At 42.3% G+C, this 25,890-nt stretch overlaps 1 protein-coding gene and 1 long non-coding RNA gene across 2 annotated transcripts in view; one reads left to right on the top strand and one right to left on the bottom strand.

Annotated features, from left to right (window-relative positions):
• Positions 1–5,233: 5,233 nt before the first annotated feature.
• Positions 5,234–5,740, bottom strand: LOC139416756 (uncharacterized). Its single transcript, XR_011635124.1, has 3 exons — positions 5,666–5,740; positions 5,504–5,581; positions 5,234–5,326 (listed from the first exon to the last, which is right to left on the bottom strand). It is a non-coding gene; the product is annotated as an uncharacterized lncRNA (long non-coding RNA).
• A 1,423-nt stretch (positions 5,741–7,163) lies between these two features.
• LOC139410082 (TATA-binding protein-associated factor 172-like) overlaps positions 7,164–25,890 on the top strand; it is a 74,904-nt gene continuing 56,177 nt past the window's right edge. The window contains exons 1-8 of the mRNA XM_071155523.1: positions 7,164–7,571; positions 9,123–9,246; positions 9,837–9,951; positions 10,577–10,720; positions 11,966–12,180; positions 22,098–22,231; positions 22,472–22,601; positions 22,793–22,861. Of these exons, the coding sequence (XP_071011624.1) occupies positions 7,558–7,571; positions 9,123–9,246; positions 9,837–9,951; positions 10,577–10,720; positions 11,966–12,180; positions 22,098–22,231; positions 22,472–22,601; positions 22,793–22,861 (945 nt within the window). The 5' untranslated portion in view covers positions 7,164–7,557. The remainder of the gene's footprint in view (positions 7,572–9,122; positions 9,247–9,836; positions 9,952–10,576; positions 10,721–11,965; positions 12,181–22,097; positions 22,232–22,471; positions 22,602–22,792; positions 22,862–25,890) is intronic.

Here is a 25,890-nt window from a genome sequence, read left to right as displayed (position 1 = left end):
AAATATAAAATATATTTTGATTTGTTTAACACTTTCTTGGTTACTACATGATTCCATATGTGTTATTTCATAGTTTTGATGTCTTCACTATTATTCTAGAATGTAGAAAATAGTAAAAATAAAGGTGTGTCCAAACCTTGGATTCATACTGTATATGGGGGGGGGGGGGGGATTTCACCAATGCTAAATACCACATCTTCCAAATAATCACATATCATAGCTACAACGTAACTCACTGCTCCCAACACCAGCGTAGTAGGCCTTGATGGCTCTGTCACTGCTGAACTCTGACCTCTCCATTGTAGCGTTGCTAGAGAGCATGTTCCTGTCTGGTATGGGCACATACATTTTGGCCACAACAGTGCTCTTTTGTTTCACTGTCTCACAAATCTGGAATTGGGAATTTACAAAACAAATACTTGACAGTTTATAAACTACTTAAAAGGCCATTTAAACAAATACTTTATAAAGTATAGCTTAACATAAAGTGTTTTGGGAAAAATGTAAGAATATAACATCTCTCAAAAGCCAAAATCGAATGAACAATATTATTCACAGCAAGAGAAACATACCTCAAGCATAATGTTCTCTGGGCTGTGTACAATCTGCATGTTGAACATCTGTTGAATTTGAACTCTGAAGTCACTGTTGTCGAACATGGATGGCTCGGAGGTAGACACATGCTTTCCATTATAGAATATGTTCACTGATACTTTGTGGTTGGCCAGTTCATATCTTCTAACCTTCTCATCACTGTAAAAATAAATAAAATATGAACAAATTGAATGCATCGATAGCATCAAAATACATGATCCTATATCAGTCGGTGCCAAAGTAAGTGCCATGTCCACTCTCAACCGGATGGATAGTCTTAAAAACATACATTTCCAATGAACCAATAAACAACAACTAGGTAAAAAATCATTCTGCTTCTGAAGAGAATCTTACGGTGGACAGCTAGAGGTTGGAGTGACCACCCCACACATAGTAAGAACAGGAACTAGATCTAACTGATCTGCCTTCTGCTTGACAGAATCAGTAGACATCTCCTCCTCTTGTCCTGGAACTGGAGGGACGGATATCTCCTCTTTATTATGCTCCTTCAGCTCCCTACACAGGTAGAGCTGCTTGATCGTTACGTCACCATCTGTGTAGAGCTTCGTCTGCAATAGGATGTTTACACCGACAACAACGCAACAAAGGTTACTACAAACAGTACGGCTATAGTTATCAATAACAGTTATGTTAAGAGATTGTCAAGAGAGAAGACACTTGCTTTCATGTGCTCATCTGTCCCAGTTCGGTTTGTCGTGCTGTCAGTGATCCTTGCCTTCACTCTGTGAACGAGATTCGTTGCAATGAAAAAATATACATTGCAATGCTTTCTAAACACTCCCTGGTTACAACCATAGAGTTGGATAGAGGCCAGACTTGACCCAAAGATTTTTGTTGTATCATGGGAAGTGCCACTGAGGGCCATTCACCATTTTGAAGTAGTCAAATGGATATAACTTGCTCTGGGTTAAGCAAGGTTCACAGAATTCCATCCAGGTCAGCAGGGAGGGTCAGTCAATGGATTATACTCCTGAGCAAACATTCCATAACTGCAAGTGGCAGTAAATCACCAAACTTGGCCTGATACCTGTTCAGACTATACACACTACAACACACTAGTGGTAGTATGCACCTTTCAGTTTAATAACGAACTGTCAATACACTCAAATAAGTAAAAGAAGAAGAAATTGAAAACTTGAAAATGGATGTAGCCTTAAATGGCTCCGCCCATGCTTTCACAGAAGCAGCCATTGTAAAGACAGGAGATGCGTTTTTTTTGTGTCTCTATGGTAACAACTGCCCTATCCTAAATGTTGAACACATGAATAGCCTATTTAAAGATGATATACACTGTATGCTTTGCAATGACTTTAGTCAATGTGAGGATGAAGAAATATAAATCAAATCCAAATCTGAATGTCTTGGTTACATCCGCCGAACACAACAGATGTAGACTTTGCAGTGAAATGCTTACTTACGAGCCCATTCCCAACAATGCAGAAAAGTGTTTGCTCAAAAAAAAAAAAAAAAAAAGGACATCGTAACACAATAAAATAACAATAACGAGGCCATAGAGCGATGTGTGTTGTTCATGTGATACGACCCATGACACACATTAACGTTTATGACCAGAATTAGCATGTACAGCACATTTAGGTCTTCTCTGTGTCAAAATAATACAAATGATGCTTACTTGTGCAGCTGTAATTTCACAGTGGTGTTCACATAGCCGTTCTTGGCCCTGAGGGTTTTGATGCGCTTCCAAGCAGCAACAATGTTCCTCAACAGAGAGATGTCTGCCTGCCTCTCAATCTTCAGTGCTACATGGGTCTTTCTGCAGTGAGCGGATTCATTCAAGCAATACCTTTACAAACATAGAGGTACAGTAAAGAATCGTATTTCTTAGAACAGAAATCCCTCTCACCGTATTTCCTGTCTCAGATCCTGTAACTTTGAGGAAGGAGCAGTTTCATCAGTGGTGGTCAAGGCTGTTTCTGACTTCTTCAGCCCGCTTAGCTACCAGGGGTGAGGTACAAAAAAATATTTCAGATTAACAATATACTATGGTATGACTGCATTCCTTTCCCCAAATGATTTCAATTGTATGTTTTGTGATAGTGTTGTACCTTGTCCTGCAGAGAGGTAGTTGCACCCTTCATCTCACGGGTTTCATAATGCTCATAGAGCTCATACAGTCTCTGAGCCAACACATGCTCTGTGCTAAACAGGGGGTGATGGGTGAAATGCAGCCTGGCTAGGTTCAGGTCAAGCTGCCACAGCCCTGCACTGCCATCTGCATTAGAGACAACAGATCCTGCACTTCGCAGTTTATCAGGCTGCAAGGGGACATGGTATTACTGACTGGCTGTAGGTGCTTCAAGCATGGTATTAATGACAGGTGGGATTAGGTCAAGTGTCTTTAAAAATGGGTATTGCATCAATGAAAAGAGGGACTTTATATGTAACAAGCCATTCCACTCGTAAGACATTACAACATTACACATTTTACATCACACATAGTACACTCAAGGACAGACTCACCCTCATGTGCACCGTGGCCAGACAAGGAGACTGGCATGAGAATGGGAAATCTACTTTACAATGCCAATACTTCTGGATTGGGTCCGGAATAGCAATCATGCAACCATTCTCTCCAAACCAGGACTGTCCCTGAACGACAAGAGTGCACAGCATCTCTGCTCACTTTTGCTTACACATGATAAAGGTCAACGTGGTACTTTGCTGATAAAATGTAGATAAAACCAGATCAAATGTAATGTGCCTTTATATCAGCAAATGTACATTTTCGTCATTTAGCTAAGCAGTATACTGTACATAGCATAAAATGTTTCATTAGAGCCGATTCCATATATTTCCTGAATGGTAAAAGGCACCATTTGATGAAATCTGAATGTAAACATGAATACTCCTCTTTCCTGTGCTCATTTTAGATATTGCGTAACACGTTGTTTCATAACCAGAATTCTAAAGAGAGCCATGAAAAGGCTGCTCATGGAAAGGCTGCTCATATGACGCAATTAAATGATTACCAATATGTATTATATAACCCCTCTATTAGTCAACCTTTACCCCCTTAAACATACTGAAATACAAAATAGAGAATATTGTGATTAACATGAATCAATACCTTTTCTTCCTCAATCAGCCGGTGGCCCATTTTGTTTATCATCTTCTTCGGCACTTGGGGCCTCTCACAGACATAAAACCCTTCGTCCTCCAAAAAACGAGGCTTCAAATACCTTGGTATAATCCTCCTTTGGTTTACTGTCATCAGATTTAATCAAATGACTCTCACTTTAAAATTCAATTTCCTTCACATTCAGTTCTAATCACAACAAAAGCAACAATAAGGTACTAAACATATTTTACATCTCAAAATGTTCATACAAAGACTATAGGTCTACATCACCTGGTAAATCACTGGGTACAAATAAAAGGTCTGGATTTACATCCAGTGTCTCAATATCACCAGGAACAAGAGGATTATGACACTCATCCACATTCTCAATATCGATGACAGTATCTTTCCCGCTCTATCATGGAAACAAAAATAAACATCTTTCAATAAAGGCTGCATATTAATATTGCGGCAGCCATTTCCTAACACAGTTACATAGGTGAATGACAAAATGTTTTAAAGGTCCAATGCAGCCGTTTAAAAAAAAAAATCTCAATATCAAATACTTTCTGGGGAACAATTAAGTACCTTACTAACCAGGTTTCCATCCAACCGTTTTATGCGAGTAAAGTACATGTCGGCTAAAATAATGTAATGACAAGGCCTGATGGAAACCGAAAATTTGTGGGTAAACCTTCCGAATGTCAACAACAAAGAAATACACTACACGAGGTGGGATCTTTTTGTCAGTCAAATGTATTATGCGAGAAATGTCGGTGGAAGCGCTTTTATGAGCAAAAATTGATATAATTAACCATCATATCAAAGTAAACTTGGGAGTTTACATGATGACATGTTGTGTGGTCCTCCCTGAATTACGATGAACTTCACAGGGTGGTGAAAGTGCAAGGCGATGAGCTTGATGCTCCTTTCCAACGAATAGCGAGGGTCAATTTTGTTGTTGTTGTGAGAAAACCATCAGTAGAGTTGAAAATACTATTTTTTATGAGGTACATGGGAATTTAACCGCAAAAGGTGTTTTAATGAGCACTAAGTCATCACGCACAGACTTTTATCCTCAACAAGTCAATTTGATGGAAAATGCGCATATTCGTTTTATACGGATTTGTAGAATATTTGCATGACAATCTGTCGCCAATTGTATGGAAACCTAGCTACTGTGATTGTTATCGATTCAAATGGTCAAAAAGAAACATAAATAGCTTCTTAGCAAAGATCAATTTCTCAAGCAAGAATTTTGCTAGGACTGAGTGGCCTGAGTGGGGAGGGGAAAATGTGCTGTTATTGGCAGAGATGTTTGAAACTCTCTTTCTTATTGGTCTATTAACTATTTTCAAGCCAACTTGACACAACTGTGGGAAGCATTGGAGCCCGCATGGGCCAGCATCCCTTTACTCAGTGTATATACAACTCAGGAAATCAAATTTTTGACTGCACTGGGCCTTTAATACATTTATGATCACAGCTATCTTCGTACATTTTCCACCAAATGTATATTCTTCACTATTGCTGGGCTACCTGTTGTGAAAGTGTGCCAGTGGTAGGTCCATTCTTCTCCAATTCATCAAATTTATGGCAGAAGAATTGATAGGCTTCTTCCTCTGAGCATGACTTAAGAGAAAATAGTACAAAGACAGGCCAGATTATAAGAGAAACACACTCTCTCATTTAAGTACGTATGTATCAAATCAATAGTACAACATAATGATGAAAGCCAGACCCAATACCCTGGTCAGACTTCTAGCCTACTGTATAATGCACAAATGACAAGACCTGTATTTTCCCTACCGGCTTGTCAGCAATCTTCTGAGGTTCTTTTATTCTCACTTCTCTTGCAGCATTGATTTTACTTTGAAGGATTTTTAACTAGACGAGGGAACATAAGGATGACAAGATTAACCTGTTCACATATCGCGGTTATAGCTTTAGTGGAAATAAAGACGATCTCACCTTGTATTCCTGGAGCATGAGTCTTCCTCTTTCTTGACTTCTGCTGAGCCTGATATGAGGGGGATGTTGTATCACTGTCAAATGTGGTCACCAAGCGGAGTCAGTAAACACAACACAACAACAACTATCAAATGCACAATTCTCTAAGGAATAATAAAACAAATGAAGCAGTATGCCAATACCCCTTTCTTGGATGTATACTCCATCTTGAACCTTTTCCTTATTCTCCTCTGTCATCCTGACAAACACATGGGTATTGTCATACAGAACTGTTTCGCTATTGCCACAAGTTATAGCCAGCCACATGCCTCACCTTGAAGTTGCGCAGAAACGAGATAAACATTTCTTAAATTCATTTTAATATCTTGTTAGGATACCGCTGGAGCAGATAGCCTAATCAGAATGTTTTTACAGTCTAGTGTAGACCTGGCAGACAAGTCACCATGCCATGGTCGCCATGGGATCAAATGAACATTAGATCAAATAAACGAACTACTAGAACAAACAAACAAACTCTGAGAAAAGACCAATAATACCATCATGGTGAAAGTGTAGGACAATAACACCCAATTGATAAGTACTAGCTAGCTAGTTAGACTCTCAGCAGATGAAAGGGGTTAGCTAGTTCTAATATTTTCTCTCAGCATAGCTAGCTAGCTACTAGTAACGTTAGCTAGTTTGCTAGCTAGCTAGGTTCCTCCCAAATGCACACTTATAGTTAGCCAGATAAAGTTAGCTAGTTAGAACTTGATAGGCTTTGCTTTAGAGAGCTCCCTCACTGTAGCTAGATAGCAGCTGAGTGACCATAAATGTAGCTACTAGGTATTGTGTATGTAACACAGCTATTGTACCCAACGAAAGTCTGAGATTTCTTCGACATAATTTCACTGCTCCACTGTCATGTTAGCTAGCTGTGCCCACACATCAGAGCGCGATTAAATCAACGTTCAATCAACGTTCTCGTCTTTGTACGAGCTGGCAGTTTCAGCACTGGTCAGCTCCTGGTGCTGAAGCTCAGCTACGACAGACAGATTTGGCTGCTTGCTGAAACATTTGTACAAATGTAGCAAGCTGGACCCTTCAAGAATGTATCAAATGTATCTAGACCATTTAAAAGAGTTTTGCTTAATTAGCAGCTTCAAATATTAAACTGTGTAACTCTGAAGAAAGTTTCAAATACGTGGCGATGGAACTTTGACGTACAGTTATGTTAATAGATTCGTTTCATCAAATCTATCACCACGAGGTTTGAGTTGCACCGTTGAGTCAATGCATTGTAAAATACCTGATTGTAAAGGTTCTCTCTAGTGAGTGAAAGGGTCGTGGGCGGGCTTCTGTCAATTCAAAAGAAAGGGGGAAAGTATTTCCTGCAGGATTTTTTTTTCATCTTCGTACCTTCCTTTTCAATGTTATTTTTGATTGGTCGCTGAAATGGCTTCTAACCAATCAGCCGGCGTCTGCTATGGAGGAAGGAATAAATGCAAGATGGCTCCTCATATAAAATCAGCCGCCTGTGTTCCCTTTAGAGGACAACAAAATTACTCTTTACATCGTATTAGGTTAAAGTACTTATCTGGGAGTAGTGCTGAAGGTTAATACAAGGTTTAAGGCGATATACGTTTAATGCATGGCAATTAACTGACGAAGAAGTTATCGAAGAGACAAGAGGGACCAACTTTGAAGCCATGATTTGTTGAACTAATTTCGACAGGTTTCGGGTGGTGAGCTGTGTGACTGAAGAGAGACGCACCAGGGGCCTCCTTTGCTAGGCTAGCTAGCTATCGCATTGGATTGGCGTCAAGTAAAGAGGATAACTTAAAAAAAAAAATAAGCGATAGCATCTGTTAAATGCGGATCACCGAAGAGCACATTTACGCGTTCAATTAATCGTCATGGCCGTGTCAAGGTAAGATTCCCTAGCTAGCCAACTAACGTTAGCTATTCTTATCCAAGATTAGCAAATAGTTAGGTACTAGTTAATTAGCATGAACAGGCAATGGCATCATCATTCACGGTGGTGTTGACTAGTTAACGTTAGCTAGCTTTTTCAATTAGCCAGACAGTTTTACTGAAGTATGTAGCTAGCATCTACACAACAGCTATTGCCAATTAGCTAACATTATGTACTTTAAAAAAATCCTAACTAACGTTACTTACTAGCAGACCTGCATAGCATACAATTGATCTTGCCAATATGTTTAACGAGACATGTTACTTTTAGCTAACCGTTAATTGATGTGCAATCTGGTTGCAAATGTGCCACTCTGTCATCTTGCAAATGAGATTATCGCTCTTGCGTTTCATCCAGAGATTTATTTTGATGAGATTAGGCTCCCAAACGTATGGTTAATGTACTGTAGTTGGTTTCCCTTGTCATATCTTGTAAATTTAGTTTGCTAAAAAAATATAATGGGAAATCGTGTCTGATAGTTTGTCTCGTCAGGCTCGCAAGAGGATGCCTATTTGAAGCCTTCAACTAATGCATAGGCTAGAAATCAGATGAAGATTTTATGTGATCTATTGACAGTTACCCTCCAGCAGCTTGATTATACAATGTGCATATCATTAGATTTATAAATTCATAAATTGGCTGAACATCCTCCTTTTAATATGAAATTACCTAGTTACTAGTACAATGAATAACAGATCCAAAATGCTCCACCCTGATCATTTGCATTGAATGCTCAAATGGGAAAATACTTTTTCTGCCCCTGCCTAAACTATTCCGTATCATCGTTTAACCACAACTGTATTCATCTGTAGCCTAGAGATTGTTGGCTTTGTTTTACATTGAGTGGGATGGGCATTTTGCCATACTGAACAGCTTTGCCATTTTTTAATGGCACTCTGTTTTTATTTTTAGCAGAGATGTGTTCAACGCTCCTATCAGACGGTAGTAATATGCACAGTATACTCTAGGTTTGAATGATTGTCAAAACCCATTTAATGGTTTGGATTTGAAGTGCCCTCCCTAGTGCCATGTACACTGCAATCTGCAAAACTGAAGTGTGTATATATATATATATATATATATATATATAACCGTCCCCTCGCCCTAACCAGGGACCCTCTGCACACATCAACAACAGTCACCCACGAAGCATCGTTACCCATCGGCAAGGGGAACTACTACTTCAAGGTCTCAGAGCAAGTGACGTCACCGATTGAAACGCTATTTAGCGCGCACCACCGCTAACTAGCTAGCTGTTTCACATCCGTTACATATCTTATTTCACAAAGCAGAAGTTCAACTTCCCACTTAGAATCCTGTCAAACACTGGAGTTTTACAACCCTCCATGGAGTTGATATCCTTGTTACATTTGGAAATGAAAAAATGAATGCAACTTCTCAGTAGTCTCTTCCAATATATGCAATGTAGACCAATGCATGCATAAGCTTATTTTCTGATCTACTTGTTTCCTCAGTTTTTATTTTTCCCACTTTCTCATTCTCCAGGCTTGATCGTCTGTTCATCCTGCTTGACACTGGAACTACACCGGTGACGAGGAAGGCTGCTGCCATACAGCTGGGAGATGTGGTCAAACTCCACCCGCATGAGCTCAACAACCTTTTGTCGAAGGTGGGTGCTGGGCTTGTCCTCATCAGTGCCACAGCCAGGTTTCTATCTACATCAGGGTTGTATTCATTAGGCACCAAAAGGAAGAAAAGACTGAAACGGGGAAAGACTACTTGAACTTAAATGTTTTTATAATTTCATTTTGCTACAATGTGGGCTAATGAAAACAATCCAGGGATTCCACATTGATGTCAGCTCCCCACACATCTGCCTGCAGTGCTGCCAAAAGGACATCCATACTTTAACCACCCATACAGATTTGCAAAAATCTAACTGGCGTCCCGTAAAAGGTCAGACTGTTGCATAGCCCATTGTCTTTCTTGCCTCAGGGAATGTTGAAGTGATTATTAAACAAGTGGACTGTTTGACCTGCTTTACATTTTAGTCATTTAGCAGACGCTCTTATCCAGAGCGGCTTACAGTTAGAGTTCATACTTTTCTCATATTGGTTCTCCTTGAGAATGGAACCCACAACCATTGCGTTGTCAGGACCATGCTCTGCCAACTGAGCCACATGGGACCTGACACCTGTTTGAATGAGATGTGTTCCATCCTATGAGTCTAATGTTTTCTCATTTACCCATAACCTACAGGTGTTGACATACCTGAGAAGTCCCAACTGGGACACTCGTATCGCTGCAGGTCAGGCAGTGGAGGCCATTGTGAAGAATATCCCAGAGTGGAACCCGTCACCCAAGCCCAAAGAAGGTGAACCAACCTCGACCTGCCACGTTAGTCACAGCCAATTGCCTGTATTTTGTTTATCCTTACAGCAGGGAACAAATAATGCCTTAACGTTCCATTACGCAAAGGATTATCATTTAAATAACCTTTGAAACGGCCAGGAATGGGTGTAATGATTGCGCTAGGTGTTGTAATACAACTGGGATGTTAGCGCTGCATCTCTACTGCTCTTAAGTAACCATTGACAGGAGGTGATGAGGCACTTGAGTGTGTAGGCGTGGGCAGGCGCATTTAAAAAAATAAAGCGGTTCAGGCTCACACATCGAAATTAAACACTTGACATTTCATCAGCACTCAAGGTGCACACTTCCTAACTTTTGTACTATAAAAAAATCTGTGACGAAGGCGGTGGGACTGATATGTAAGCTTAAATAAACAAGTGATGTGTGCAGGTTTTTCCTCTTCTTGACCCCCCAAACCCCCCACCCCCCCTTCTAGCTCTGACTACTGATATTGGGGGAAAATGTACTTCCTATGCCTTTGGTTGTCCTGCCTAGCTATCTTATGAATGCACAACTGTAAGTCTCTCTGCATAATAGCATCTGCTAAATGACTAAAATGTCAAATGGAATGTGTCTCTCTCTTCCAGAGTCGTGTGTAGACTTCTCCCCAGAAGACTCCTCCTCTGACCGGTTGAGTTTCTACCGCTTTGACATTTCCCGCCTGCTCAAACATGGTGCTTCTCTGCTGGGTTCCGCCGGTGCAGAGTTTGAGGTCCAGGATGACAAGTCTGGTATGCATTCTTTTTCTCATCAGTATTATCATGTCATATTTCATACATTGTACATGTGGGCTGCCACTCAGAAGAAAAAAGAAAAAACATGACTAAAGGTACATAACTACAAAGTATTGAGTATTTGATCATATTTTAAAGTTTAAGTAATACATTCAGTATAAACAGGAAAATATAACAAAGTAGGGCTCCACCCCCTACCTCCCAGCCTATTCCCAACCCCACCAAGCCACCATGTCTCTACCCACTCCCTGAAACCATATTTCCCCATCTGCTTTTTAACTCAACTCGTACTATGAACACCTGTGCTCAGTGAGGCTCCTAATAGTTTTGTGTGTCTGTTCTTATCCAATTAGGAGGAATGTTATGGGAGAATCCGATATGTGACCACATGGCTAGGCTATGTCTGGTTGTGCTTCTGTTGAACAAGTAGCTGCTTGGATTGAGTCAGCCGCTGTATTGACATTCGTCTTTTAGCTTGTGCCGGACTCCACACAGCAAACAATTATTTGACACTGTAGTGTGTCAGGATTTAGTTTCAATGTTGCATAATCTGCATTCTGAATCTCTCCCAAATGGCACCATAACCCCATATAGGGCGTTATTTTTGGACCAGGGCCCATATTCTTTTCCTTTAGACCAATTGGATCTGCATCCTCTAAGTTTGCTTTTACATGACGATGTGGTGATCCAAGTGACAAGTTCGAATACAATTTGAATTCAAACGGCTCCAGTCTTTGTCCTTTTGTCTCAACTTAATAATACATGTTTTTATTTTGTTCCCTCAGCTATGGGCCTCCTAGTATTCACTGCTCTGTATGTCATATGTTCAAGGTTCTGTGACCGTTCATGTTTTTGTGCTTTGCTACACTAGTCCAGAGTGACTTGCGTGCCTCTTTCATATATTTTGGCTGCAGCCTGTGAAAGTACAGTTTACCTGACCTGCTGTTAATCAACACTCTGATCTCTAGTTCACTTGCCTTCCTGTCAGTCTACCTCCTTACTTACGTCCCCTTAAATACAGGAATATGCAGAACGAAGCCTTCATTTATACCTTAAGGGCTGGTTTCAGGGACACACATTAGTCCTGGTCTAATACACACAACATCCAGGACTATGGGCTTAATTTGTGTCTGTGAAGCCTGCCATAAGTGTCCCTGTGTTCACTACATAAAATGGGAGTTTCTCAAGAGTTGGTATTTTTCTACAAGCGCCATACCCTCCCTCTGTGCTCTCCCATGCCAGGTGAGGTGGACCCTAAAGAGCGTCTGGCCCGCCAGAGGAAGCTGCTGCAGAGGAAGCTGGGACTGGACATGGGTGCCGCCATCGGCATGGACACGATGGAGCTGTTCAACGACGAGGACCTGGACACCCAGTACACCTGCACGCCGAGTGGCCCTAAGGCCCAGGGACAGGGAGAGAGGGGCTCTGAACCCTGCTCCAGCTCCGGCAATCACGTGGTGAGTCACACTACCGCGATTTCCAACACTCCTCCTTTACACTACTGCTGTATATCGAGCTCCAAATTATGGAGTCGGTAATTCCTTTCAACTTTGAACAGCATCCTATGAGGCTTGATACCAGGATCGTGTTCATTAGGCTATGTATTTTGCAACGGAAAATAAGCATTTCTTATTGGATATATCCATGTAATCCCTCCCTGATGCAAAGCATTTTCTCACTACTGAACTCATCCCCAGGTACCATCGAGTGCAGGCTACTATCCTTTCCCATTAACTTAGAAAGCTAAGTATCGGTTAATCCAGGTCACAACGGTGGCAGACTGAGTACATTTACATGCACAGTAATAATTCAATATTAAACTGATTATGGCAGTATTTTCTTTGCAGTATTTTGCAATAGTCATGTTTTTTTTATTTTTTATTTCACCTTTATTTAACCAGGTAGGCTAGTTGAGAACAAGTTCTCATTTGCAACTGCGACCTGGCCAAGATAAGGCATAGCAGTGTGAACAGACAACACAGAGTTACACATGGAGTAAACAATTAACAAGTCAATAACACAGTAGAAAAAAGGGGAGTCTATATATACATTGTGTGCAAAAGGCATGAGAAGGTAGGCAAATAATTACAATTATGCAGATTAACACTGGAGTGATAAATGATCAGATGGTTATGTACAGGTAGAGATTGGTGTGCAAAAGAGCAGAAAAATAAAAATAAATAAATAAAAACAGTATGGGGATGAGGTAGGTGAAAATGGGTGGGCTATTTACCAATAGACTATGTACAGCTGCAGCGATCGGTTAGCTGCTCGGATAGCAGATGTTTGAAGTTGGTGAGGGAGATAAAAGTCTCCAACTTCAGCGATTTTTGCAATTCGTTCCAGTCACAGGCAGCAGAGAACTGGAACGAAAGGCGGCCAAATGAGGTGTTGGCTTTAGGGATGATCAGTGAGATACACCTGCTGGAGCGCGTGCTACGGATGGGTGTTGCCATCGTAACCAGTGAACTGAGATAAGGCGGAGCTTTACCTAGCATGGACTTGTAGATGACCTGGAGCCAGTGGGTCTGGCGACGAATATGTAGCGAGGGCCAGCCGACTAGAGCATACAAGTTGCAGTGGTGGGTGGTATAAGGTGCTTTGGTGACAAAACGGATGGCACTGTGATAAACTGCATCCAGTTTGCTGAGTAGAGTGTTGGAAGCAATTTTGTAGATGACGTCGCCGAAGTCGAGGATCGGTAGGATAGTCAGTTTTACTAGGGTAAGTTTGGCGGCGTGAGTGAAGGAGGCTTTGTTGCGGAATAGAAAGCCGACTCTTGATTTGATTTTCGATTGGAGATGTTGGATATGGGTCTGGAAGGAGAGTTTAGAGTCTAGCCAGACACCTAGGTACTTATAGATGTCCACATATTCAAGGTCGGAACCATCCAGGGTGGTGATGCTGGTCAGGCGTGCGGGTGCAGGCAGCGAACGGTTGAAAAGCATGCATTTGGTTTTACTAGCGTTTAAGAGCAGTTGGAGGCCACGGAAGGAGTGCTGTATGGCATTGAAGCTCGTTTGGAGGTTAGATAGCACAGTGTCCAAGGACGGGCCGGAAGTATATAGAATGGTGTCGTCTGCGTAGAGGTGGATCAGGGAATCGCCCGCAGCATGAGAAACATCATTGATATATACAGAGAAAAGAGTCGGCCCGAGAATTGAACCCTGTGGCACCCCCATAGAGACTGCCAGAGGACCGGACAGCATGCCCTCCGATTTGACACACTGAACTCTGTCTGCAAAGTAATTGGTGAACCAGGCAAGGCAGTCATCCGAAAAACCGAGGCTACTGAGTCTGCCGATAAGAATACGGTGATTGACAGAGTCGAAAGCCTTGGCAAGGTCTATGAAGACGGCTGCACAGTACTGTCTTTTATCGATGGCGGTTATGATATCGTTTAGTACCTTGAGCGTGGCTGAGGTACACCCGTGACCGGCTCGGAAACCAGATTGCACAGCGGAGAAGGTACGGTGGGATTCAAGATGGTCAGTGACCTGTTTGTTGACTTGGCTTTCGAAGACCTTAGATAGGCAGGGCAGGATGGATATAGGTCTGTAACAGTTTGGGTCCAGGGTGTCGCCCCCTTTGAAGAGGGGGATGACTGCGGCAGCTTTCCAATCCTTGGGGATCTCAGACGATATGAAAGAGAGGTTGAACAGGCTGGTAATAGGGGTTGCGACAATGGCGGCGGATAGTTTCAGGAATAGAGGGTCCAGATTGTCCAGCCCAGCTGATTTGTACGGGTCCAGGTTTTGCAGCTCTTTCAGGACATCTGCTATCTGGATTTGGGTAAAGGAGAACCTGGAGAGGCTTGGGCGAGTAGCTGCGGGGGGGGGGGAGCTGTTGTCCGAGGTTGGAGTAGCCAGGCGGAAGGCATGGCCAGCCGTTGAGAAATGCTTGTTGAAGTTTTCGATAATCATGGATTTATCGGTGGTGACCATGTTACCTAGTCTCAGTGCAGTGGGCAGCTGGGAGGAGGTGCTCTTGTTCTCCATGGACTTCACAGTGTCCCAGAACTTTTTGGAGTTGGAGCTACAGGATGCAAACTTCTGCCTGAAGAAGTTGGCTTTAGCTTTCCTGACTGACTGTGTGTATTGGTTCCTGACTTCCCTGAACAGTTGCATATCGCGGGGACTATTCGATGTTAGCGCAGTCCGCCACAGGATGTTTTTGTGCTGGTCGAGGGCAGTCAGGTCTGGAGTGAACCAGGGGCTATATCTGTTCTTAGTTCTGCATTTTTTGAACGGAGCATGCTTATCTAAAATGGTGAGGAAGTTACTTTTAAAGAAAGACCAGGCATCCTCAACTGACGGGATGAGGTCAATGTCCTTCCAGGATACCCGGGCCAGGTCGATTAGAAAGGCCTGCTCACAGAAGTGTTTTAGGGAGCGTTTGACAGTGATGAGGGGTGGTCGTTTGACTGCGGCTCCGTAGCGGATACAGGCAATGAGGCAGTGATCGCTGAGATCCTGGTTGTAGACAGCGGAGGTGTATTTGGAGGGCCAGTTGGTCAGGATGACGTCAATGAGGGTGCCCTTGTTTACAGAGTTAGGGTTGTACCTGGTGGGTTCCTTGATGATTTGAGTGAGATTGAGGGCATCTAGCTTAGATTGTAGGACTGCCGGGGTGTTAAGCATATCCCAGTTTAGGTCACCTAACAGAACAAACTCTGAAGCTAGATGGGGGGCGATCAATTCACAAATGGTGTCCAGGGCACAGCTGGGAGCTGAGGGGGGTCGGTAGCAGGCGGCAACAGTGAGAGACTTATTTCTGGAGAGAGTAATTTTCAAAATTAGTAGTTCGAACTGTTTGGGTATGGACCTGGAGAGTATGACATTACTTTGCAGGCTATCTCTGCAGTAGACTGCAACTCCTCCCCCTTTGGCAGTTCTATCTTGACGGAAGATGTTATAGTTGGGTATGGAAATCTCAGAATTTTTGGTGGCCTTCCTGAGCCAGGATTCAGACACGGCAAGGACATCAGGGTTAGCAGAGTGTGCTAGAGCAGTGAGTAAGACACACTTAGGGAGGAGGCTTCTGATGTTGACATGCATGAAACCAAGGCTTTTTCGATCACAGAAGTCAACAAATGAGGGTGCCTGGGGACATGCAGGGCCTGGGTTTACCTCCACATCACCCGCGGAACAGAGAAGGAGTAGTATGAGGGTGCGGCTGAAGGCTATCAAAACTGGTCGCCTAGGGCGTTGGGGACAGAGAATAAGAGGAGCAGGTTTCTGGGCATGGTAGAATATATTCAGGGCATAATGCGCAAACAGGGGTATGGTGGGGTGCGGGTACAGCGGAGGTAAGCCCAGGCACTGGGTGATGATGAGAGAGGTTGTATCTCTGGACATGCTGGTTGTAATGGGTGAGGTCACCGCATGTGTGGGGGGTGGGACAAAGGAGGTATCAGGGGTATAAAGAGTGGAACTAGGGGCTCCATTGTAAACTAAAACAATGATAACTAACCTGCACAACAGTATACAAGGCATATTGACATTTGAGAGAGACATACAGCAAGGCATACAGTAATCACAGGTGTTGAATTGGGAGAGCTAGCTAAAACAGTAGGTGAGACAACAACAGCTAATCAGCTAGCACAACAACAGCAGGTAGAATGGCGATAGATTAGGCAGAGAGGGTCGGATTAACTACACACAGAGCCTAAGTGCGGCTGGGGCCGACAGATAAAACATAAACAAGCAGAATGGATTACCGTGAATTAATGGACAGTCCAGCCTGCATCAGCTATGTAGCCAAGTGATCAGTGTCCAAGGGGCAGCGGTGGATGGGGCAGGGAAGCTGGACTGGCGAGTGTTATCCAGGTTAGAAAACTAACAATGACTAAATAGCTTGTAGCCAGTTAGCTGGTTAGCTTCTGAAGGTTCTTGAGTGTGTTCTAAAAATGTAAAGATAATAGCGGTTCCGTATCACATTGGGTGAGGCAGGTTACCGGAAGGTATAAACAAATAAAAAATCGAAAAGGGATAGAAAGTAAATATGGGTTCAGTGAGTGTTTGGGACGCGGCGATTCAGATGGTTAGCAGGCCTGTGCTAACAAGCTAACAGTTAGTAGACGGTGCTAAACACGGTAGCAGTTAGCGGACCGGGCTAAACAAGCTAGCAGTTAGCAGGCCGAATTTGCAAGCAAGGAGATAGCAAGGGCTAGAGAGTTAGCCTTTGGGGACGTCGCGATGGGGGGAGTCTGTTTATTCCTCTTCATGCGGTGACATCAATGGACCGGTCGTGGGTCTGGATATTGTAGCCCAGGAGCTCAAAATGTTCCGTTTGCGATGGGAATCCGGGGGTGAAAAATAAAATAAAAGATAGGTCCGTTATGCTCTGGTTAGAGTCGCGTTGTTCGAACTGGCGAGAGCTTTCCGAGCTAAAGGTTAACTGATGACCGGTTAGCTGACCGGTTAGCTGAAGACCGCTAGCAATGTTTTGCTGAAGCTGGTAGTTAGTTGGCTAGCTTCAGTTGAGGGGTTCCAGATCCGAAGTAAATATAAATACTTTAGGAAAAAAAGCTACGTTGGGTGAGGCGGGTTGCAGGAGAGTATTTAGAAGAAGTTGAGGTTCAGCAAAAAGTTTTAAAGATATGTGAAGAAAACAAACGATATATACAAGGAACACGACAACACGTCCTACTGCTACGCCATCTTGGAAGAGATATATATAACCCATGCTACATTTTATTTTAACATGTGAACACCTTACTCTGCTCATCATAATCGGCATAAGGTCAAAATCTAAGTAAACATGCTGACTAAAACAACTGGTTTTCGGGGTAATTTTGGGAATTTTTAGGTACAGGTAAACGCCTTAATTGGCATTTCAGCTGTGTATTTGATTTGCACATGGGGTAGCACCAGCCGTGTGAGAGCCTCCCTCTTTAGCACGAGTGAAGTGAGTTAGTGATGAATGAATGTCTTTAGAAGTAGTTCTCACAACTTTTCGATCCGAACTTCGAATCCAATATGCTTCCCAAAAATAACATGGTCGCTTATTTTTAGTTTAAAAAAAATAACCCTCATTTTCTCCCCAATTTCATGGTATCCAATTGTTAGTAATTACTATCTTGTCTCATCGCTACAACTCCAGTACGGGCTCGGGAGAGACGAAGGTCGAAAGCCATGCGTCCTCTGAAACACAACCCAACCAAGACACACTGCTTCTTAACACAGCGCGCATCCAACCCAGAAGCCAGCCGCACCAATGTGTCGGAGGAAATACCGTGCACCTGGCGACCTTGGTTAGCGTGCACTGTGCCCGGCCCGCCACAGGAGTCGCTGGTGCGCGATGAGACAAGGATTTCCTTACTGGCCAAGCCCTCCCTAACCCGGACGACGCTAGGCCCATTGTGCGTCGCCCCACGGACCTCCCGGTCGCGGCCGGCTGCGACAGCCTGGGCGCGAACCCAGAGTCTCTGGTGGCACAGCTAGCGCTGCGATGCAGTGCCCTAGACCACTGAGGGAATCGTTCTTCTCTCAAATCATGTAAATGTTTTAATCAAACTATTATATTATGACTATCCACAATAATCACATTGTGTGCATGTAACCGTACTCGGTGTGTGACGCCGGGCTTAGAAGCTTGGTGCTTCTTTAAGCACCGAACAGCATTGCCAGGTATATTTTTGACCAATCGTTACCTGACTATGCGTAACCAAACTTGGAAAGAGGCCAGAGGAGGAATTCTGTAGCTTGTCTGACTGGGACGTCCGGTAGGAAGACATTGGATTAGGTCCTGACAACATGCTTTGGCTTATACTGTTTGAAAATGTTACAAGCTGTCAAATCCTTGCTTCATCCATCCTTGTTTTTGCAATGTCTCTCTAAGCTCACTGGAGGATAGAATCCAAGGTCCCTCCTCAGACCTCCTCCAATGAGCTTAGAGACGCATTGAGGAAACAAGAACCCCCTTAGGGCCAATGAGTGTCAGTTATTCACATTTATGTTGGCGATATATTCTCCTCTCTCGAAATCAAGTTGATAGCTCACAATGGATAGGATGTCAGAAAATGGACAGTTGTACTGATAGTAGTCTCTCGACTGTACTGATAGTTACATAATGGTCAATACGTAGTCAGTTGAAATATCTGAGCTGCGTTATGGGACAAAGGCAAAGATGCCAAAACCAGAATTTTTTTTACTTTGATTCCAGGTCTAGTATCATGAAACTCAATACCAAAGAGAAAGCATATTAACTAAAGTCACAGAATGGCGCTTGATCCAGACATAAACTCAGCTACTGCTCTGTTCAATAGCTGGGTGTCTTGAGTTCAATAACAATAAGTTTGACATTTGTTTTTTACTTCAACATTGCTTCAATAATGCTGTCTCTGAAAAATCATACAATCTCCGTATATTACAATGGTAATTCTCTATTGATGAACTGGGTAAATCAATATGTAGCCTAGGCCTATTCACATAAATGCGTGTTCAATAGGAGTGTGTGCATGCATTGAGTTTGAGCTTGTTTTGGTTGATTTCATGAGGATACAGATGACAAAATGATCCGTTTCCCTTCCATTTGGGACTTATTTTATTGTATGGATCAATAACATTTGCATAGAAGTAGCTTATTTGATAAAAGTGCACACTCTCTTTAACCAGTAATGATGTAATTTAAGAGGGGGACATCCCGGAGTCAGTTCGCTGAGGCAATAGATATTCTTTGGGAGAAATGTAAGAGTGATGCCTTAAGGGAATAAATAATGTTTTGGTGGTCATCAGCTTTGAAATCATCATATTTTGCATTATGGTTTGCATTTTATCACAAATTACCACGATAGTAAATGGATGGCTTCAGCTGTAAGCTAACGAGAAGTTAGCCTACAAAGCTGGAATCTACTGATATCATCTTGCATTGTAAAGTGTTCTGGACATGTTTTGCAATGTAATTAACGTAAACACGTACACTGCCTTGGTCTGTACAATTGCCCTTATTTTAGCACCCCCTAAACATAATACTTCCAGATCAACTGTAATGTCAATACCATTGTAAAGTACAATTTCTCCCCTTTCCAACAAAATCAATTACATGACCTAAACGCTGCCCGTTTATGCATAATTCAAGCAGGCAGTGTGCCCCGTCGGGTCTAAAAATGGCGGGTGGGGAAGCGAAACTAGTGCGTGATAGTGAGGAGAGATGTGTGGGGAAAATTGCTTTTTTTCCCCCACTCGATCTGTCCAACTTATCACCTTATCGCCTCTAAAATGTAAATAAAACAATAGTTTATGTAATGTGTCATACCTATTTGAAGGTTTGTCGAATTTGAATTGGGTTTTTAGGGCGGTGCTAAAGTGATCTTAGAAGTAAACAGCGGCTTTGAGAATGATCGCATGCAATGACACAAAATGACTAGGTATCCCCCCCTTACCCCTGTGACTGTCCATTTCTTGTTTTTTAAACGATGAGAGAAGTGCTACACCTGGTGGAGAGATTGTAAGGCAGAAAGCTGCTTTATGCGCGCTGTACGTTAAAGCATGACACGTCAAGATGTAACGGAGGGTCTTTCTTTTTTTTCTTTTTTTTTTTTCCCTTCCCCAACTTTTCTCCAATACTATAGAGCCATTACCATGTCGATCAACGCTTGAATAGAAACCTAGTTAACACCCCCGATTTTGACGTCAACACAGTCTCTACAATCCCATTAGTTTTCTTTGTAGCCTCGTTTGAATGTTGCGCACGGAATGGGGTGAGTTTACGGTTTCAAAATTTCTACATGCCGTGTCGCATTATTCAAGTGTTAGCTCCCCACTCATGCTGCACCGACGTTAACATGCTGCAACCCAGACTCGCAGTGCAGGCCCTGTTTTTCGCACTAAGGGGTACATCTGCTGCACTGATAGACCAAGTGGATCCAACTTGAGAAACATTTGACAGAAGTACCGAAAGTAATGTTCTAGTACCAAACGTATTTTAGTATTGGAAAAGTACAGAAGTTTTGGTATACCGTGCTACATTGCTATATGAAATATTCTTTGACAACCATCAGTTGACAATGCGGTGAAAACCCATTTAACTTTTGGTACATTGACAATTATTTTATGTGCACTACGTTATCACTCCCATCCCTTTATCCGCAAGAAGTAAATTGGATGAAACCATGTCTGGTGGGAAATGCACAGATTTTAAAATATTTCCATGAAAATCTGTCACCAATTTGATGGAAACCCAGCAAGTGCCTAACTACCCAAACCAGGCACAAGTGGCCAACAGACGTCATGTGATCACTTACTGCTACCAACTGGGAATCAGGTGATGTATTTGCTTCAATGGTAGATGGGTAGACTTCAGCTTTCTCAAGTGTACACTACCGTTCAAAAGTTTAGGGGCACTTAGAAATGTCCTTATTTTTTTGAAAGAAAAGCACTTTGTCCATTTAAAATAACATTTTGATCAACAAATTGATCAGAAATACATTGTTAATGTTGTAAATGACTATTGTAGCTGGAAACGGCAGATTGTACGCCTGTGTAGATATTCCATTAAAAACAGAGGCCCATTATCAGCAACCATCACTCCTGTGTTACAATGGTACATTGTGTTAGCTAATCCAAGTTGATCATTTTAAAATGCCAATTGATCATTAGAAAACCATTTTGCAAGTGTTAGCACAGCTGAAAACTGTCCTGATTTTAAAGAAGCAATAAACTGTCCTTTTAGACTAGTTGAGTATCTGGAGCATCAGCATTTGTGAGTTCGATTACAGGCTCAAAATGGCCAGAAACAAATATTATTTTTTTCTGATGCTCGTCAGTCTATTCTTGTTCTTCTGATGCTCGTCAGTCTATTCTGAGTAATGAAGGCTATTCCATGCGAGAAATTGCCAAGAAACTGAAGATCTGGTACAACGCTGTGTACTACTCCCTTCACAGAACAGCGCAAACTGGCTCTAACCAGACTAGAAAGAGGAGTGGGAGGCCCCTGTGCACAACTGCGCAAGATAAGTACATTAGTGTCTAGTTTGAGAAACAGACTTCTCAAGTCTTCAATTGGCAGCTTCATTAAATAGTACCCGCAAAACACCAGTCTCAACGTCAACAGTGACGAGGCGACTCGGAATGCTGTTGATTTCAGGATCCAACCAACATATCTGGCTTGCACCTTTCAGCGTGAGGCGTCAAGTCATTATGTGCTCTTCACTTAAGCATGTGATCTGTGCACATTTTGTTTATAAATATTTGTCACTGTTAGAAGAACACAACATTATGCTCACTGTCTGAGGAACAGTCTCTCTCTTTGGTCTGGAATTAATGACTCCCATCTTAAGATGTCTATAGCTTATTACTTTACTGAAAATAAGTTAACATTTTTCTTTTATCAATTAAAAACTCATGTTCAGTTGAAATTGATATTTTTTCAGCCCATGCAGGCGGCAGAGATAATAGACTCAGAGTTTCGACCAGGCATGAGCAACCGACAGAAGAACAAGGCTAAGAGGATGGCCAAGCTAGTGGCAAAGCAACGATCCAGAGACATGGATCCCAACGAGAGAAGGTATGACCAATTTATTTTTTTCCCAAAGCTTTGTGTTCATTAGGCACCAATGAACAAACGGTTCTGAAACTAAGTGGAAGGTGAAGGCTTGTCCTGTAAGAAATGCACCATTTACGTTTGCCCTAATGAACACGACCCAGGTGTTTCGGTCTTTGGTTTCCATCTGCATGTCTTTAAAAAAAAAAAATGGATTACTGAGTTGGGAAATCAAATCACAGATCAATATTTTTCTTCCTGTAGTAATGACAGTTTTGAGGGGGAGCCTGAGGAGAAGCACAGGAAAACTAGTAACATAGTCATCGAGCAACCGGCAACGGAGCATAAAGTCTTAATCGATAACGTTCCAGACAACTCCAGTCTCTTGGACGAGGTAGGCGATTGGTCAGCAAGGATAAAGCTCTGTTTAAAGAATACAGTTGAAGTAAACTATTTTACACAGAACTTGAGAATTAATTTACTAGGTGTTTGAAAAAACAGACTGGATAGTTATGAAATTAGTGTCTTTGTCCAAACATTGAAGAGGAGTTCTGCTTCATCTTGTCCTGTTTTTTTCTCCCCCAGACCCAGGAGTGGCCCCTGGAGAGCTTCTGTGATGAGCTCTGTAATGACCTCTTCAACCCCTCATGGGAGGTAATGACCGTAGTCTTAGCAGACCTGCTCAAGTCATCTGCAATCCTAAAGATCTATGTACACTGAACAAAAATATAAACGCATCACATCAAATAATATTATATTTGTCATATCCCCCGAATACAGAGTGTCGACCTTACCGTGAACTGCTTATTTACGAGCCCTTAACCAACAATGCAGTTCAAGAAATGGAGTTAAGAAAATATTTACTAAATAAACTGCAGTTTGGACACCTACTCATTCCAGGGTTTTTCTTTATTTTTACTATTTTCTACATTGTAGCTTAATAGTGAAGACATCAACTATAAAATAACATATGGAATCATGTAGTAACCAAAAACGTTTTAAACATATTAAAATATATTTGCAATTCTTCAAAGTAGCCTCCCTTTGCCTATATGACAGCTTTGCACACTCTTGGCATTCTCTCAACCAGCTTCATGAGGTTGTCACCGGAAATGTATTTCAATTAACCTCTCTAGGGTCAATCCCACCTGGCCAACATCCAGTGAGATTGCAGAGTGCCAAATACAGAAATACTCATTATAAAAATTCAGAAAAGATACAACTATTAAACATTAACTTCTTGTGAATCCAACCACGGTGTCAGATTTCAAAAATGCTTTACGGCGAAAGCATACCAGCAGACAAATCATTATAAACAGTAGCCAGCCAAGTAGAGTTAAAATGAATCCCTTACCTTTGATCTTCATATGTTTGCACTCAAGACATTCATTTATTCAATAAATGTTCCTTTGGTTTGATAGTCTCTTTTTAGAGGTCGACCGATTTTATGATTTTTCAATACCGATTATTGGAGGACAAAAGAAGCCAATTTTAAAATGTATTTGTAATAATGACAATTACAACAATACTGAATGACAACTTATTTTAACTTAATATTATACATCAATAAAATCAATTTGGCCTCATTTGTATTAAATAATGCAAAAACAAAGTGTTGGAGAAGTAAAAGTGCAATATGTGCCATGTAAGAAAGCTAACGTTTAAGTTCCTTGCTCAGAACATGAGAACATATGAAAGCTGGTGGTTCCTTTTAACATGAGTCTTCAATATTCCCAGGTAAGTTTTAGGTTGTAGTTATTATAGGACTACTTCCCTCTATACCATTTGTATTTCATTAACCTTTGACTATTGAATGTTCTTATAGGTACTTTAGTATTGCCAGTGTAACAGTATAGCTTCTGTCCCTCTCCTCGCTCCTCCCTGGGCTTGAACCAGCAATACAACGACAACAGCCACCCTCGAAGCAGCGTTACCCATGCAGAGCAAGGGGAACAACTACTCTGATTCTTAGAGCGAGTGACGTTTGAAACGCTATTAGCGCGCACCCCGCTAACTAGCTAGCCATTTCACTTCACAGCGTTACACCAGCCTCATCTCGGGAGTTGATAGGCTTGAATTCATAAACAGCAGAGCTGCTGGCAAAACGCACAGAAGTGCTGCTTGAATGAATGCTTATGAGCCTGCTGGTGCCCACCATCACCTGGTCAGACTGCTCTATCAAATCAGACTTAATTATAACACAACACACAGAAATATGAGCCTTAGGTCATTAATATGGTTGAATCTGGAAACTCATCTTGAAAACAAAACATTTATTCTTTCAGTGAAATACAGAACCATTCCATATTTATCTAACGGGTGGCATCCATGGGTCTAAATATTCCTGTTACATTGCACAACCTTCAATGTTATGTCATAATTATGTAAAATTCTGGTAAATTAGTTCGCAATGAGCCAGGCGGCCCGAACTGTTGCATATACCCCGACTCTGCGTGCAATAAACGCAAGAGAAGTGACACAATTTCACCTGGTTAATATTGCCTGCTGTGGTCTAGGGCACTGCATCGCAGCGCTAGCTGTGCCACCAGAGACTCTGGGTTCGCGCCCAGGCTCTGTCGCAGCCGGCCGTGACTGGAAGGTCCGTAGGGAGATGCACAATTGGCCTAGAGTCGTTAGGGAGGGTTTGGCCGGTAGGATATCCTTGTCTCATCGCGCACCAGCGACTCCTGTGGCGGGCCGGGCGCAGTGCACGCTAACCAAGGTCGCCAGGTGCACGGTGTTTCCTTCAACACATTGGTGCGGCTGGCTTCTGGGTTGGATTCGCGCTGTGTTAAGAAGCAGTGCGGCTTGGTTGGGTTGTGTTTCGGAGGACGCATGGCTTTCGACCTTCGTCTCTCCCGAGCCCGTACGGGAGTTGTAGCGATGAGACAAGATAGTAATTACTAACAATTGGATACCACGAAAAGGGGTTAAAAAAAAATATATATATTGCCTGCTAACCTGGATTTATTTTAGCTAAATATGCAGGTTGAAAAAATATATTCTTCTGTGTATTGATTTTAAGACATTGATGTTTATGGTTAGGTACACGTTGGAGCAACAACAGTCCTTTTTTGCGAATGCGCACTGCATCGATTATATGCAACGCAGGACACGCTCGATAAACTAGTAATATCATCAACCATTTGTAGTTATAACTAGTGATTTATGATTGATTGATTTAAGTTTAATGCTATCTTGCAGCTTACCTTGGCTTCTTACTGCATTTGCGTAACAGGCGGGCTCCTCGTGAGGCAGGTGGTTAGAGCGTTGGACTAGTTAACCGTAGAGTTGCAAGATTGACTCCTGGAGCTGACAAGGAAAAATCTGTCGTTCTGCCCCTGAACAAGGCAGTTAACCTACCGTTCCTAGGCCGTCATTGAAAATAAGAATGTGTTTTTAATGGACTTCCATCTGTACGCACTATACTTTGTAGCGCCTTACGGTCAAATGCCAAGCAGTTCTATTCCAGGTGGTGATGCAACCGTTCAGGATGATCTCGATGGTGCAGCTGTAGAACCTTTTGAGCATCTGGGGACCCATGGCAAATCTTTTCAGTCTCCTGAGGAGAAAGTGTTGTCCTTTCCATGACTGTCTTGGTGTGTTTGGACCATGATATTTTGGTGATGTGGACACCAAGGAACTTGGAACTCTCGACCCGCTCTACTACAGCCCCGGTCAAT

The sequence above is a fragment of the Oncorhynchus clarkii genome, chromosome 1, assembly GCF_045791955.1.
Source record: "Oncorhynchus clarkii lewisi isolate Uvic-CL-2024 chromosome 1, UVic_Ocla_1.0, whole genome shotgun sequence".
Lineage (NCBI taxonomy): Eukaryota > Metazoa > Chordata > Actinopteri > Salmoniformes > Salmonidae > Oncorhynchus > Oncorhynchus clarkii.
Note: the sequence above shows the minus strand (reverse complement) of the source record. Positions and strands in the feature narration are given on the sequence as shown.